General features: G+C 33.4%; 1 protein-coding gene across 1 annotated transcript in view; it reads right to left on the bottom strand.

Moving 5' to 3' along the window:
* The window catches only part of LOC142621037 (structural maintenance of chromosomes protein 6B-like), a 29,628-nt gene extending 15,613 nt beyond the window's left edge, over nt 1-14,015 (bottom strand). The window contains exons 1-15 of the mRNA XM_075794356.1: nt 13,705-14,015; nt 12,757-12,862; nt 12,087-12,220; nt 11,070-11,125; nt 7,570-7,656; nt 7,184-7,504; nt 6,373-6,492; nt 5,671-5,805; nt 5,201-5,277; nt 5,024-5,099; nt 3,075-3,149; nt 2,796-2,900; nt 1,808-1,977; nt 1,606-1,708; nt 1,312-1,424 (exon numbers count right to left, since the gene is read on the bottom strand). Of these exons, the coding sequence (XP_075650471.1) occupies nt 1,312-1,424; nt 1,606-1,708; nt 1,808-1,977; nt 2,796-2,900; nt 3,075-3,149; nt 5,024-5,099; nt 5,201-5,277; nt 5,671-5,805; nt 6,373-6,492; nt 7,184-7,504; nt 7,570-7,656; nt 11,070-11,125; nt 12,087-12,220; nt 12,757-12,862; nt 13,705-13,864 (1,838 nt within the window). The 5' untranslated portion in view covers nt 13,865-14,015. The remainder of the gene's footprint in view (nt 1-1,311; nt 1,425-1,605; nt 1,709-1,807; nt 1,978-2,795; nt 2,901-3,074; nt 3,150-5,023; nt 5,100-5,200; nt 5,278-5,670; nt 5,806-6,372; nt 6,493-7,183; nt 7,505-7,569; nt 7,657-11,069; nt 11,126-12,086; nt 12,221-12,756; nt 12,863-13,704) is intronic.
* Nucleotides 14,016-16,822: the final 2,807 nt, after the last annotated feature.

Raw genomic sequence — 16,822 nt, 5'->3', positions numbered from 1 at the left:
TAAGTTACTTCAATTACCAATGGGTTGTTTGGTTTAGTTAAAAAAGTGGTGTATTTTGTTTTTATTTTCAGTTTTTAGTGGGACCCACCACTGAAAAACTGGTTTGGTTTTGTTATTTGTATTCAATTTTCGTTTTCAGTATCCAAAAAAGTGAATTTGAATACAAAAAATGAATACACCTTTTTGTGTTTTCATTTTCAGTGAAAATGAATATAGTGGATTTTTTGTTATAATGTTGAAAATGGTTGCAACCCACCAACTAACATGTCCTACTCAACTAAGTGAAAAAAAGTTAAAGGTGCTTTTTCCTAAAATAGGGAACAATTGCCAAACTGGATAAGGGTGTATTTTGTAATCAAAACAGATCCCCAAACAAACATAAATGTGAAAATTGGTCCTTTTTTCTGTATTCAAATTCTAAAAATGGATACAGAAAAGTGAATACACCATTTTTTAAACCAAACACCCCCTAAGATTTTAATATAGTAAATTGAAAACAAGTATCAATGGACAATATCATAGTAATCTAGTCATTAAAAGTTTAAACATAACATTTTATATAATTCTCTTGTGCTTTATAAAAATATATAATCATGATAGCTATGATCAAATGATGTATATGATTCATTCAACATACATCTAAAAATCAAATACCAAAAAAAATGTAATTAAAAAATGTGTGCTAGTCAATGCCATTTGCTTCAAGATCAAGCAATTAATTTTCATGATTCTTATCTTTTTTAGCAAAAATAAAAATAAAAAAGCATGCCTAGGCATGCTTTGTGCTTCTTCAAAAGGCATAATAAAAGCGTGCCTAAGGCAAGCTTCATTAAATGAGCCTTTTTTGACCAAGTTGAGACCTTGAGGCTTCAAGCTTTGAGCATTAAGTATGCCTTTAACAACACTTATAAACCCCATATTTTTCATAAACTACCATTACAACATAAACACCCCATATTCTTCAGAATAAGTGCTTTATGTTTGCACCAAGACAACAGAGAAATGACAGACTTCTACAAATAATAAATACTGTTTCGAACTTATTTCATAAATATCCATGGACCAAAATCAACTAATTGGTGATGAAATTCCGCAAGTAGCAGAATCAATATATTTCAAACAGATGCATCTATACTCTTCTATATTCCAACAGTCCCACAGACAACTCATTATCAATTTTACTAACTTATGTTGATAAGACGCACTTTGGCACCCTTGCATTCTCCTCGTAATACTGCCTACTTAGAGTAAATGTGAAAAATCAACCAGGAAAAAAATAATAAAGAGATAAATATTCTAATTTTGACTTACATTTTATACCCATCTAAAGTGTGAACCTCCTTCAAATTCTGGATCCTTTGCTCAAAAGCAACTGCTTTTCCAATGTCATAATCTCTAACAAGAACTTGCCTCTCAGCATCACCCTGGAAATGCAAGCAAACTTGTAACAAGGCATAGAGTAACACCATTTTAAAGTGTAGCATTAGGGGGGAAGTTTTTTAAAAGATAAACAAAAAATGCTAATGAAAACAGGAAATGAGATCAAGTATTAATAAGTAATCAATAGACATCATAACGAGCGGAAAAAGATGCATGAAGTGTTACCATATCGACCAACACATTATAGACAATGTGGTTTTCTGTGTGTAGAACAGAGAGAGTGGTTGGGTGATTTGTTTGAGGAAGCATGTGAGGTCGTATATCTAACCTACACAAAGTAAGAAGTACATCAAAGATAGAACTAACACAGTCAAACACAAGATAGCATGCACCTGAAGAAACTCGAAATAAATAGGCATGCATCCACCTTGGTCTTGCAAAGTCATATATGATAATTGGAACATGGCCATAACTTGCTTCCCTAGCACATCCTCTCAGAACTAGAGCATCTTTATGATTAGCAACGATGAATGTATTAAGCAACCTCCCAATGGCATTTTCAACAGCAAAAGCCCACGTATCACCATTAACCAAAGTCTGAAGTACATAGTCATTACAATTAGAAGTGTTTGAGAGCAAAGATACTATCACAATTATGCAGGGAAAAAAATGGAGCTCAAGAATCAAAATATATACAAGATATAAACAACAAAAAAATCATAGGTCTTGCTCCCTACTGTAAAACCATATCTTTATCAAAATAATTCTTAAAACAGGTGGTTAGGGTTTCAATATTTCGGAAAACAAAACTCTCACATAGAGGAAAGAGAATACGGCAGGTGTGCACAATTGAGAGACTTCACCAGTATTATCCAAACAGCTTTTATCTCACAATATCCTGTGCCCAAGGTTTGATAAGCATTCATTTCAAAACCAAAGACCCCAGTGATCAGACATACAAAAAAGACAGCTTCAGCTATGACCAAAGCCTAACTTATATTTGGATTAAAAGCTTAGCAGATGCCAATTATGAAGAAGACAATCATGGAAGATATATCCCAAAATGAGCACTACTACCATACAATAAATCAGAAAGGCATGCAAAAGTATCATAATGTATATTATAATTTAAAAGATACTTTGAAGCACAAAAAGATAACATCTCAGATAACAGATCAGGAAGAATTTTCAATGTCATTTTACTATAATTGCATATAAATACTTAAAAAAGAGAGATGCACAAAGAATCAGAACTGCATATCCCCAAAAGAACAAACTTCCTTAGAAACATGTGCGCACGCCCACACACAATAATAATTTTCTAGAAAACATTATGAAATTTTCATGTTATTTATTTATTTATATAAGTACTATGAAATTATTGAAACTTGGACACACAATCATCTGGTCCTCACCAAATGGGCTCCGATTGGACCAATAGGCGGCTTCTTGAACCTCTCTTGATGTCTCTCAATTGCACGTAATAGGTTAATAACTTTATCTCCACCAAAAGCCGTAACCTGTCAAGAAAAGAAAAAATTGTCAATACAGTCAGCTCTCAAAATGAACCCAATCATATTGTTTTTTTTTTTTAAATGAAGGTTGGAGTAAACATGGATCTACAACTGCATATGCCCTTTAAGGCCCTGTCAATATTGCATGCATCTAGGACTGCAAGATAGAGTACTCCGCACCTTGTTGATTTGATGTTGATTGATCTCGCGGATGGAATGCTCGATTTCACGACGTTTTCGTTCAAAATCTTCAATCTAAAGGAAACCAAAGTGTATGAATATATTCACGAATTAGAAGCTATTAGTTCAGGAAAACATGAGAGAAAATTTTGCTTTTAGTTTTAAGTGACCAGCATAGTAAGCTTTCAAAAAAGTGGAGCTAACTTTTATAGAAATGCCTTTTAGAAATTTTTGAAACACCCCCACCCCCTTCTTTTTGTCTCCTAGTGCATCCCAAAAAATAAATTTCTGTCAACAATGGGGTGAAAAGGGTCACCATTTCAACAAAATAATGAAAGGAATTGGTGATGGAATTTAAGGTACCATTTTGCTCGGTCTTGTTTAGATTCAAACAACAAACATTAATTTGTAGACATAATTGATCCACTTCAAAAGCTTCTACGTCTTTTATCTCATTGGTCATCCAAGCAAACAGAACAAGCTTTTTCTCCTTTTGTGATGAATAAAAACTATGGCCAACTAGGATGAGTGGTGGATGTGACAAAGTTAAAAAACAGTGAGTAAGCTTCATACATGTAAGCAGAATAAGATTTTTGTATGTAAGTAAATAAATTATCTCAAGCACAAAAGAGAAGAAAGCATGAATTAGAAAATGAGATATAATTTATTGCCATTTAGTATATTAAAATAGTTATAAGCACTTGATTGCCCAAAATAATTATTACCAAAACTTAGTAATTTATGACCAAGCCAAAATTCTGAAAAAAAAAATGATTTCACAACAATGACATTAAAAAGCACATCAAGAAGAGGCTTTTCCATAAGCATCGCCTGTTTATAACATAAATTTAGTTGATCAGTTATTTTTTCTTTTTCTTTTTTGAATGAATAAATTTACTTCATGTCAACCAAAATACGTCAATACCGCTCACTCAACAACTTCAGAAGATATTCACAGCACAAGATTAACTCAGCTCACCATAGCAGACCAAACACATTATAACAAAGCTTAAAGCATCACAATCAAATATGTAGAATACCCCAATTAAACAAATACTTATTTCATTATCAAGTCCCTAATTGATAGAAATCAAGATAGGGCAGAACAAGAACATAAGTCAAAGTATTGGAGAATACAAAGTGCAAGAATACTAACAAAGTATTGGAGAAAACAAAGATCAAGAATACTACTAAGGCCTACTTTTTCCACACAAAAAAAAAAAAAAAAAACAGGAATCCATATAATCAGTTAGAGGGACATACATAAACGTAACATGTGAAAAGAAGAGATATAAGTGTATTTATTTGACTCAATAACCAACCTAGGAAAGAGGTTTAAGAATTGGAACAAGCATAAAGCAAAATTCTTGGAATTCATAAACACAGCCATAAGAAATTTTATATACAGTGCCAATGAGCAATAGCTCAGCTGCCACTCCATCCTCCCATAATAATGGGATGGAGGATGAGGTCATGGGTTCAAGATCAGCCATAAGCAATTTTGTACAGAGTTTGGTTTTTTCTTCTGTTTTTATTTTTTTTTTTATATGTTTTCTTTTGCTAATTCATTCTCCTTGCATGAAGTAGCCTTGTTTAATAAAAATTTTCTTACTTATCAAAAAATATAAAGATCAGCTGGGTGCCTGTTAAAAAAAGGAAAACCAACAAAACAAAACCAACATCATTTTCAATTCACTAAATTTACACACGTCCATATATGGTCACATCCGCATGCCCAAACTTCAGGGGGCACTACATCCAACAGCCTGAGTCCAAGACAATTTGTACTGCAGAACGTCGAAGGTTTGTAAAAATAACGGCCAGCAGAGAATCAGATTCAACAATAAAAATCTTAGAGGGGGGAGAGAGAGAAATGAAAAGATAAAAGTTGACAGGAAAAAATTATGCTACACAATCAATTTATCCAATGATGGTAAATATCACCGCACCTCATCAGCAATTTTTCGAATTTCACTTGATCCCTCGTTTAGGCTTTCTAATAAGGCACTCTCTTCTTCCTTCAAACTGAAAGATTGTTGATTTTACTGGGAGTGAGTGGAATCTACCTTGAAAGCAAGGTAAAAAAAAAAAAAAACGCAAACTGATAAAATAAAAATTTTCAAAACCTTGCAAGACTTGAAGCAGTAGCGTCAACCTCACATTGAAGTCCCTTCAACTTCTCCTCTATTTCAGATTCCTCAGCCTGCAGTATATCAAAATAGGCATAAAGCCCATATCATATTGGAGTAACCACAAATTTAAACATTCAACATTGGTTATACTGCCAACCACATTTTCAGAGATGGTCACGTATGACAACTCATGCTTGTCAAACAAAGACATCAAAATAAGGATCCTTTTTATGTGGCACGTTATATTCAAAGCAAGAATTCTGGACAGGAAAATAAAATCGTAGAAAGAACAAAGCAGGTGGATGGCAAAAGAAGTGTCACTTCAGTAACAAAATAAAGAGGAGCATCTTTAATTTTTTTACAAGTGTTATCACAGTAATAGCCAGAAAACACAGGATAGAGAAAACAGAACAAGGAAAGACCAATACAAGAAACCTATTATTTATATCCGGGAGAACAGAAACCTGAGTATTTTTAACATGCTGCTCATGAATATCCTGAATTTGTTGTTCAAGAAATCTAACATGCTTCACCATCTTCTGGAGTTGGTTACCCTTGCGGCCATATTCTTCTTCTAGCTCAAGCTTCTCTTTTGTTGCCTAAGAAAGAAAAAAAAATCATCAAGAAGAGATAATATTAAGAAATTTAAACAAATCAAGTATAACTATTATAATCAAATGAAGGGCAATTGTTGAAGAGCAAATAAAATGACTATTATAAAGGCAAAAGCTGGTCAAAAAACAAAGAAATATGGATGATAACAGCAATGCAAAAAATTAATATAAACGAACAACTCTCAAGGTAAAACTAATTAGTGTTTTTTATATGAGTAAATTAATTGGCAAAGTGCACATACTTCCCAACTGCAATGCTTAGAAGCAAAGCACTTCATTGTAAAGCCAACCTTCACTTTACTTATGACCATTTACCACAAGCATAGTAGGTTCCACAAAGATTGAATTGGTCTCTCTCTGTGAGACATCTTCCCTTTCTTTTCCTCATTCTTTTACATATTACAACTCCAGAGAAAATATGGAGACATTAAAAAAAGGGGGGAACAAAATACAGAAATATTAATCATGTTTATAGTTCACATAATATAATTTCAGCAAGCCACTAGTCCTATACCTTTTACAAAAAGAATAGATATCAAAATTTCAACTTACCAAGGAAAGTGTCTGCTGCAATTCATCCTTCATTCTTCTCACTTCTGATGTATTTTCCATCATGCATGCAATTTGAGCTTTCTTCTTAGATATCCGTTCCATCAGCTCCTCAACTACACTCTGTAAAAGTCAATAGATGTCAATACACATACATAATGTTATAACATAGTTCACCTGATCAGGTTTTACATAACATAAAAGGAAGAAGGACTTGAAGGATTCCAAGAAAAAATAAACCTTACTTAACCGTAATAAAATCATATTTAGTCACGTTTCAAAAGGTAGCCCAACCAGCTGAGAACCACACCCTATGTAATGAAGTCACTGATTCATGCCCCCCCCCCCCTTTCCCCATGGGGCCAAATTCACTAAATCAAAAAATTAAAATAAAATCATGTTTGGTCCTTTTGTAGCATTTTAGGAAAATAGAATTTAAACTTGTTCTTTATGTTTATTTGAAAAGTGACAAAACTCACTAGATGCTGACCAATCATTTTGTGGTCAATACTTTCAAAAGCAACATAATTTTTGGGAAAGTGACATACTTTGAATATAAATCAGCATTCTTGTGAAGCCAAAAAAAAAAAAAAAGTTTCAAAACAGCCAACCAAGTTTGTAACTTTGTACAGACCATTTAAAATTCAGAACTTCCCACCTAAATTCCCAAATAACCACTAGCTCTTCAAGCATCTCTTCAAGAAGTAGTAAGACACTTTTTCACCAAAATAGAAAATAACATGACGTGAAACAAATTAGCATCATATTAAAAACTAGCCAACAACTTTTAACTTAGCAAGATTCCATTACTCACTAGTTGATAATCAATTTTAGCTTGGCATGCAGGTATACGATCCTTCAGCCTCCCAATCTTTGTTCTTTGTTCCTCAAGTTGCTTATCTACATCATATACCCATGACCAAGCAAGCTTCTTCTTCAACTGCTGTACCCGTTGAGAGATTTCTTCCACATGCTCCATGTTTTTAATCTTTCCTTGCAACTCATCAAGCTCCTTTAGCATAGGTTTTATTGATTCCTCCAGTTCATGAACAAGGGCATTCGCAGACTTCAAGTGTTCATCAATGTTTTGTAAAAGGTCATTCACTTGCTGAAGAAGTGAGGCCTTGTAAAAGAACTGAGTATCAAGTGTCAGTATTGCATCCATAAAGTACTAAACATCCACCCAGTTGCAAAAATTACCTTAAATTTGTCTTTGTCATTCCCCGAATGCAAAAACTCTCTGCTTTTGTCTTGACTCATTATAACGCAGGGATTTTCAACATCAATCTGCAGTATACAGCAGATATCAATAAGTACCTATGGAAAAAGTTAAAGTTCCAAGAAAAACATATACAACTTCTGATTCAAGGGAAGGGGCAATTTTTTTTTTTTTTTTTGATAAATAAGGGAAGGGGGAAAATTAACATATGTAACTGCAGTTCACTACACTATAGTCTGCACACATCAAGTTCATACAAAAAACAGATTGAAACTAACGCTTGGAAACCACCTGCCATCCGGCCAGTCCCAAAAAGGCCATCTTGCCAGACCAAAATGTTTCAGATTCAGGGTTTATTTATGTTTTCCTATATTTTTAGGTAGAGATACTACAGGAATCTTTATTAATCCTACAATCGAACCAGCTTATTGTGATCTATTTCAAAGGTTTATTGGCTGGGCTCAATTCAGTTTTGAATTAACAAAAGATCCAAGTTAGTTGGCATGGGTTACATTGGTTTAGGTATTTGCCATTATAGAAGAAAAAAAAACTTCACAAAAGAGTGGGGGGAGGAGAATGAATATTTTCTTCTAAAAACTCTTTATATTTTACCCTATGAAAGTGGGAATGGCAATGTAACAGGGCAGGTTGGATCAAGTGTGCCCCGTCCCCTCTTCAAGGCAAGGAAAACCCAAATGGTGCAGGAGCAGGTAGGCCAGAGGCAGGACAGGTTGGAGGTAAAGAAATATGTGTGGGGTACTCCAAAGAGGTGAATGGGACATATAGGGCAGGACTTTGGAAACATATTAGAAAGGTATGGGATCATTTTGCATCATACATCCAGTATGAGGTAGGCGAAGGCTCCCTTGTGCTGTTTTAAAAAAATCATTGGGATGGCAGTAGCACCTTTCAAGATAAATATCTGAAGCTCTTCAGGTTTGCGAGAAACAAAGATGCCCAATGATTATATGGAATGAATACATGGTAAGGTGCACTGGAAACCTACTTTTAATAGAGAAGCTCAAGACTAGGAGTCTATGGCTCGGTTTTTTTGGATGATTTGTATGCTGCATAGATTCTTCTTCTGGTTGTGATAAATTGGTTTGTCTCACTTTCCCCAATAAAGGGTTTCAAATCAAAAGCTATTATAGTGCTCCGTACTAGAGAAGCCCATGCACCCCCAATTCCATTGGAAGTGTGTATGGATCCCCTCCTAGAGTTTTCTTTGTTTGGGAGGTGGCTGTGAGAAAAATTCAGACCACAAATAATCTCCATAAAAGGGGTATTGTCATGGCGGATTGGTGCTATACGCGAAAATCAGATGGTGAAACAGTAAGTCATCTGTTGTACACTATCCTCTTGCTTATGATTTGTGGACTTTTTTCTTCTGCTCAATTGGGTTTGCTTGGGTTATGCCGAATTCTGTCAACACTGTGCTGGAGTCTTGGACTGGAGTGTTGAGATAACGTTGTTATGGAGCAATTTGGGGGGCAGGTCCAGCTTGTATTCTATGGTGCATTTGGAGAAAGAAATCAACGGACGTTTGAGGGGAAGGAGTTATCTTTGCCACATCTCAAGTTTTTCTTTCTGATAACCCTTTTCAAGTGGGCATCGCTTTCTTTTACGCTCTCAACATCTTCTCTAAAAAGTTCCTAGACTCATTGCACTTATGCTGCTAATCTCATAGTTTTCTTTCTTTTTTATTGTTTCTTTTGTTTTCTTAAGTTTGTATACTTCCTGTATACGTTGAATAATAACATTCAATTACTTATTAAAAAAATATATAAAATAGCAGCACTGTGTACAAACTTTATAAAAAAATAAAATAAAAACATATGTACAAACATTCCAGACAAGGCAACATGAGGAAAACCTGTGCAGGATAGAGTAGGGCAAGGGATTTTTTCCATCCCTATATGAAGGCTTGTATTTAGGCCCAAAAGCTTGTTATTACAAGCCATATATGCGGTACAAAGATCAGATCTGCAACCATGAGCCTTTAGTTCAAATAAGTACAGAAAACACCAATCGTCCATTATGCACACCAAAAACACTATACGATCCCCGCCAAAAAAAAAAAAACCTAGTACTTCAATAATTTTTGGTAAATACTAAATATCAATGTGAATCTTCATTTTTTTTTTTTTAGTAAGAAAAATTTTATTAGACAAGGCTGCTTCATGCAAGGAGAATGAAGTAGCAAAAGAAAACCTATATACCAAAAGGAAAAAAAAAAAAACAGAAGAAGTTAATGTTTGGCAAAAATTATTTTGTCAATTTAATTTACTATTCAACTTATTTTTGCTACTATTAATAGGTCTCATTGCACTTTTTAGTACTATTCATGAGTCTCACTGTACTATTTCAGCTAATTTTACCTTTATCTACAGTATTTTCAACAAAAAGTGTTCAGTTTCAGCAAAATAAACGGATCTCAAATGAACTATGTACAAATAATAAGAGAATCTAGAAACAACAGCATGATAAAGAAACACTAATATGTGATACAATATGATAAAGAATCAAAGAAAAGAAAAGAGGGAAAAAAACCTATCAAAGAAAAGGTGGGGGAAAGAAGAAAGGAAAACAAACATAAGAGGTGAAAGTGTTTGGATACGATAAAATAAAGGCTAGATATCACCAACTTTGATGCAGACTTCCATTAACAAACAGATGCAAATTCTGATCATAAAGACTTTCAAACTTCTAAACAGCTACAGATTGGAAAGTCAAGTGTAGAAGAAGCCAAAGTAAATAAAGAGGGATGAAGTGGGATATATGGGGAAGAGGATACAAAAGGGCTTCCATCACAAGCTTCTTCTTTTCTTTTTTTTTAAGATCTCCCAACACACATTACCTTAACAAGGAACTCTCCCAAGATATATACACCATCCTAGCCACTGATTCATCCAATTTATGGTGATCCTAACTTATTTAATATCAAGCTTCCATGACAACTTAAGTCAGACATAGCCACTCCCCAAATCATAAGGACATAGCAAAGAATAAAATACACTAAATTATCAAAATATATAAATGAATGAATTCTTGGCCAAAAAATGGAAACTATGAGGTTCAAAGTTTATAATTCCTAACTTTTTTTTAATATAAATACAATAGAATTTGAACCTATGACATTTGCTCCATGATAATTACTCTTTATCATTAGCACCAATTGGTTTTGGGTATAGGCAGGGTTTGAACCCCAAATCTCTACATATTCATATGAAAGAAGCATAATTTTTTTACCCGAAAATTTTCGCATCGGGTGCATTATGTATTTACTAATTACTTTCATCAACTAAGCAATCAAAACTAAAGCCCCTCATGTATAAAAACCTAGAAAGCAAAGACATAACATTAACTAATTATCAAATAATGCTGATTTGAATACCTGGTGGGGCAATGTATATGCATATTAACCCATTAAAAAATAAAAATGAAAATGAAAATCGCTTTTCTGAGTTCTTAATATGCTCACATTAAAATGTTCAACAATCTCACGAAGGTCATCTTTCCGACTAGCAACCTTTCTTCCTGCAAAATTCCTCCAAAGGAAAACAAAATCAAATGAGTACCACAACCTCATCAACCAATCATTTTAATAAATATAATCAGAAGAGATTATTAAAAAGAGAGAAATTTCATCAGAAAGAAGTATGAAAATAACCAACACAATTTCTTTGCAGAAGACATCACATATAATGGTTTTATTTGTGGGTTAAAGATTAATACATTTTTTAACATAAACAACTTGACACTTAGATTCCATAAATGGTTTTCTAAATTTGTACTGCAACATAAATTACACCATCAAATTCCAAAAAAGAAAAGAGTTGGAAGCTAGAATCATATTTTATTCAATGAAGTAAATTAATTAGGGGCATGCAAGATCACAGATCTCTTCTTAGCAGTGACAAATTGCATGATTATACTAAAACTTCATTTTGTAAAATATTAAAAAAAAAAAAATCTTCTCATATAATCAACTTCTAATTAAATGTGTTAAAAACAAAGCAAGGTAAACTAAAACTTCCATAAGATGCTATAACCAAAAATGTTAAATAAACCTTGTCTACTTTGGGCAATAGAGAACATACAAAGCTACAAACTAATAGAAAAGCAAAATCAAAAGCATCTGCAAGCCACATTAATGCAACTCTCATGAATTACATTCAATAGTTTCCCTTTCAACAATCTTCTATTTATCATTTAAATTACTCTGCCCCTTTTAATAAACTTTGTCTACTTTTGCATACTTTGTTCCAACCAAGGGCATTGTCACCAAATTATCTATCAAAAGCATGTCATCAAAGATATTTATCTAACCAGTTCAGAATTCAACTTATCAAAAAAGGTTCTCACAATATTATTAAATAAATAAAAGTTTTCAACCAATCAAACATATCATGAGAAATAAACTTCCTATTTATTGAAAAAAAAAAAAGATGAAGTATTACATAACATAAAATACATAGCATAAGCCGAAAATTGAAACCTTGGTGATCCTTTAAAACAGTGGTGCCGGTAGATTCAGTTATTCTGCGCTCTAAAATTATGGTATCACCGTATATTTCTGGCTTAAAGGCATCTTCACCTTCATTTTTTATTTCCACGCAAACAACAGCGTAACTGCAAAGAAAAAATAGAAGATAAACTAAGAACTTGATAAAATAATTTAGTCCCAATATGGAAATCAACACATCATAGATCCATTTGTTGACTCTAAAGGCTCTCTTTTTCCTTCCTTTTCAGACTCTTAGCATCTCCACAAATAAATGATCACCATTTAAAGGTGGCTGCATACATTTTAATCACCTTTTACATAAAGTGAAACCAAGTGACCATGGCATTCAATACCATTATCAAAACATTTTAGTATATGTGTATATGCTTATTATATACAAGTATATGAGTGTATGCTAAATTTGGAAAATGATGTATAATAAGGTGTTATAATCTCTCTTTGAGCTTATTAAACCCCAACGAGGTTACAAAGGAATGGTAACAAGTAGAGCATCAATCACCTTCTCCATTTGAGCATCCACATCAGATTTTATAGCATTGATCTAAACTTCCAATAAGTAAAGGAATATATTTCATTTTATTGTGCAAAAAAACAAAAATTAATACGGAAAAGCAAAAACAGAAATTCAGAACTCACAAACCTGCAACCAGTTTTTATAAAATCCTTCAAGGTGGATGCTCTCTGGGTCCCTTTAGCTCGGCACCCAAATGCAACACATAAAGCAGTCAAAATTGCACTCTTACCACCTGTAAACCCCAAAAACCAAACAACATTTCACACATAAATTAACCCAATAATATGCCACCACTTACTCAACATTCATAACCCCAACCTAACTAGCACATAACCATACACTAATAAACTCAAAAATTAATTAATATATGAATAAAACTTAGGTACAGTAATTAAATACTATACCTAAGTCTTGCCCAAATGATAATAGAGTTACGACTGCAGATAGAATAAATTAACAGAATCATGTGGCCAACTCTAACTAGTCTATTAATGATCCATAGTTATGACTCTAATATATTTGGGACCTTTTTTTCCGACAGAAAGCCTTTTTTAAAGACAGTTTTCCAGTGTTTGGTAGTGTCAGTAAATGTGGGTCAAAGGAAAACATAAAAGTTGTCTCATTTTCAAGAGGTTGTTTACCACTTTTTATTTTCCAGAAAACAATCTAATTCTCATAGTTACATGTTTTGAATTATACCAAAAAAAAATACTAATAATTTGCTGCACCTCCCAAACACCAGAAGACATTTTCCAGCTCATTTTCACGGTCACTACCAAACACAGGAAAAATGACATATAGCTTGCCAGAAAAAAAAAAAAAAAGGTTTCATTTTTCCAGAAATCGTTTTCCGCCGAAACAAACAGAGGCACATTATTGTCGTTGTTGTTGTATAAATAATCCATTAAAAACAAGTAAAACTCAAACAAGTAATAGTTATCGCTATTATACTACATAAAATTCAAAAACCCCAATGCAGAACCAAAGAACGATAATTTACTAGAAAGTTCGCAATTGAAAACAAACACACACGCGCGCGCACTGAGAGAAAGAGAGAGAGAGAGAGAGGCTTACTTCCATTTTGACCGGTGATGAAATTGACCCACTCGCCGAGCTCGATTTGGAGATGGCTATGGCACATGAAGTTCTCCATTCGGACGTTCTTGATAATGCCTGCGCTCGAACGACGATGAAGGATGGGAATGGAGCGGGAGGAAACCCTAGAATCGGCCATGGCTAGGGCTTGGATTTAGGGTTTTCTCTGCGAACCCTAATAGAGACGGAGATTTGATTTTGAGGTTTGGGAGTGATCGAGTACGAAGGTTTTTTAGAGATGGAGAGAGAGTGTGAATATGGCGGGAAGAGGGTTTTGCCGTGTCAGTGTGTGACTGATACAAGTTACCCAATATTAAAATCGTGATGCAATTTTTAGAATGGCAGGTGAGAGAGGGCAATATAGTAAGTTAACACACATCTAAAACGTAATAACAAAATAGTATCTCAAGTTTTAGAAACTTAAGTTCTATTTTAAAGCTCAAGTCTCGAACACTCTTTTTGTACTTGATGACGTGGCCAGCAAATTTCAGATAATGCCACATAGATCTCGAGTCTGAAAGACTCGAGATTTAGCAAATCAAAGTCGAGTCTTGTAAACTCGATTTCCACATACAAACCAAACGCCAAAGAGAACCCAGAGATAAACCCAGTAGAACACGAAGAAGAGAGAAATACAGTTGCCCAAACCCAGGAAGAAGATGAAGCCCGAACTCAGGAAGAACGGAACGAAGAAGAAAATAAGAAACCCAGGATGAAGACGATGAAGAAAAGAAGAAACCCAAGAACGGAAGATGATGTAGAAAAGAAGAAGAAACCCAGAACGATCTGACGACAGGAAGAACGATTTGACGACGAAGGAGGAACGATCTGACAATGAAGAACAGAGACGAAGAACAGATTGAACGATTGGAGCTCCAATTGGATCTGCACGAAGTCTGACTGAGAAGAAATGTGAGGAAGAGGAAGAAGTGAAAGAAGACGAAGCTGAAAGGAAAAAATGGTAGAACTCGAGTTCTACTTGAAAGACAAAAATTGTGGAACTCGAGTTTCTAAAACTCAATTTCTATGTGGAATTTTTTCCACCTCAGCTTTTACCTCTTGAGTCTCGAGTTTTAAAAACTCAATATGTTAGTTTCCCACTTTCTTTTGCAACAGGACAACTAACAATATTCTTAGAAAATCAATGTTAAATAGAAAAAAAAAATTCTTAAAATCGTTAACCGATGCAGTAAAAAAATATTTATAGAAATGCAAAATTGAAAAATATATCAATTTTACTGCTTTAACTCCTAAAATCGCTCCCATCAGTTGAGCTAAAATTGTGTAAATTTATAAAATTGTTGCAATAACTATATAAATTTATACTGATATTAGTCACTTTGTATATATTTTTTTAACTTTTTTTTTTTAGGTATTCTAAGACTAAAGAAAGAAAATAAATATTGGTTATTGTATGTGAAGAAATATAAATAAAGTAAAAAATTTAGAAAATTTTATATTTTAATGTAATGTAGTGTAAAATAAATGTGGGGTGTTTTGAAAAGTTAATATATATATATATATATATATATATATATATATATAGAGAGAGAGAGAGAGAGAGAGAGAGAGAGAGAGAGAGAGAGAGATAGTTTTTAGCATGAATTGATGTGAATATTCTTATAGAAACTTTTTTATGAGAAATTCAAAAAATAATTTTTTATAGTTTTTTATATATTTTTTCATAAAAATTATTCCAAACTTTCTTAAATTGATTTATTAATAAATACTCTAAAGGCATCACTTAATTAGACTTTGAGTGTGTGTCATTTCTTTTTATTTTCTTTGTCTAATACTTTGCTGGCATAATTCATTAATTAATTTGATGATAATTTCACTTCAAATTGATTTTTTTAAAATTATTATAATCTATGATATCAATCGCAATTAAAAGTTAATATTAATCTAATTTGTTTAGATAAATCATGCAGTAATTAAACGCTAAAGGTGAATGGTCACAGGGATCAAGAGAAATTGCTCTAACAAAAAAAAAATATTTTTTCATTTGTTTTGTCCCTTTTTATTTGGTTTTCATCCGTTCAATTTGTAATTTATAATTTATAATCCATAATAAACATAGCTTGAAGTAGATTTTTGTTGATCTCATATATAAATATTATGCTACATATATAAACTGTGGGACAAAAGGCCCAAGATACGTTTTTGGGCCATGGGCTTGAACTGAGGACGTTTGCTTGTCTGAGGACAGGTTGATGGTAATAATGATATCAAACTTACAGCTCCAGAAGCAAATGAGGCAGATGAGGTGAATGTAAATAATCTGAGGATGACTACCTCCTCGGCAGAGTACAACAAAGATCAAGTGGTACATCATGTTGACTAGAATGATATCTTAGAAGGTCTTGTAGATGAAGATATGTGGAAAAAGGGCACAGAGAGCAAGAGGGGTGAAGAAAAGATCTGAGAGAATGCTGCTATTAACGCATTGAATGCTCTGTACCAAAGTCTATGGCCGCATTTATAAGGAAGTGATACCTGAACAGTGATTTTCAGCCTTACAACTATTACCTAGGGACTTCCAAAAGAGGCGGATGGGACAAGTATTAAGGGAAGCAATCTGAATCGAGGGGAAGAGACAAGGGACTATAAGGGGAGTAGAGGTCCTATAGAGAAAAAGGGGAGGATATTTGTAAAGAATCTTCAAAGTAAAAAGAAATATAAACATTGGTTCTCGGCTTGAATCCGAGAATAAATTTCATCTTATAAACTTGTTCATCTATATGGTTTTGTGATCTCGGGTCATTGTCATTATCGTTCAAGCTCGTTAGAATCAAGATTTCTAGTCCACACCCTACAAATTCATTGTATCGAGCTCTTTGGGCCTACGTCCTCATTCTAGTTGGGTCGGGCACCAAATTGTGACCTTACATCAACTTTTAAGACTTTAATTTTACAAGTCATTATTTTAATATAAATATATATATAAAATTGAATTAAATTATATTCTATATTTTTTATCTTTTCCTTAGAATTTTGGCATATCCAAATTTCTTGAATGGTATAACATATAATTTCATATACAAACACAAACATAATAATTTCCTAATAATACTAGAATAAACACAAACATAATAAT

The sequence above is a fragment of the Castanea sativa genome, chromosome 12 (assembly GCF_040712315.1).
Source record: "Castanea sativa cultivar Marrone di Chiusa Pesio chromosome 12, ASM4071231v1".
NCBI classification, from domain to species: Eukaryota; Viridiplantae; Streptophyta; class Magnoliopsida; order Fagales; family Fagaceae; genus Castanea; species Castanea sativa.
This window is presented reverse-complemented; position numbering and strand designations above follow the sequence as displayed.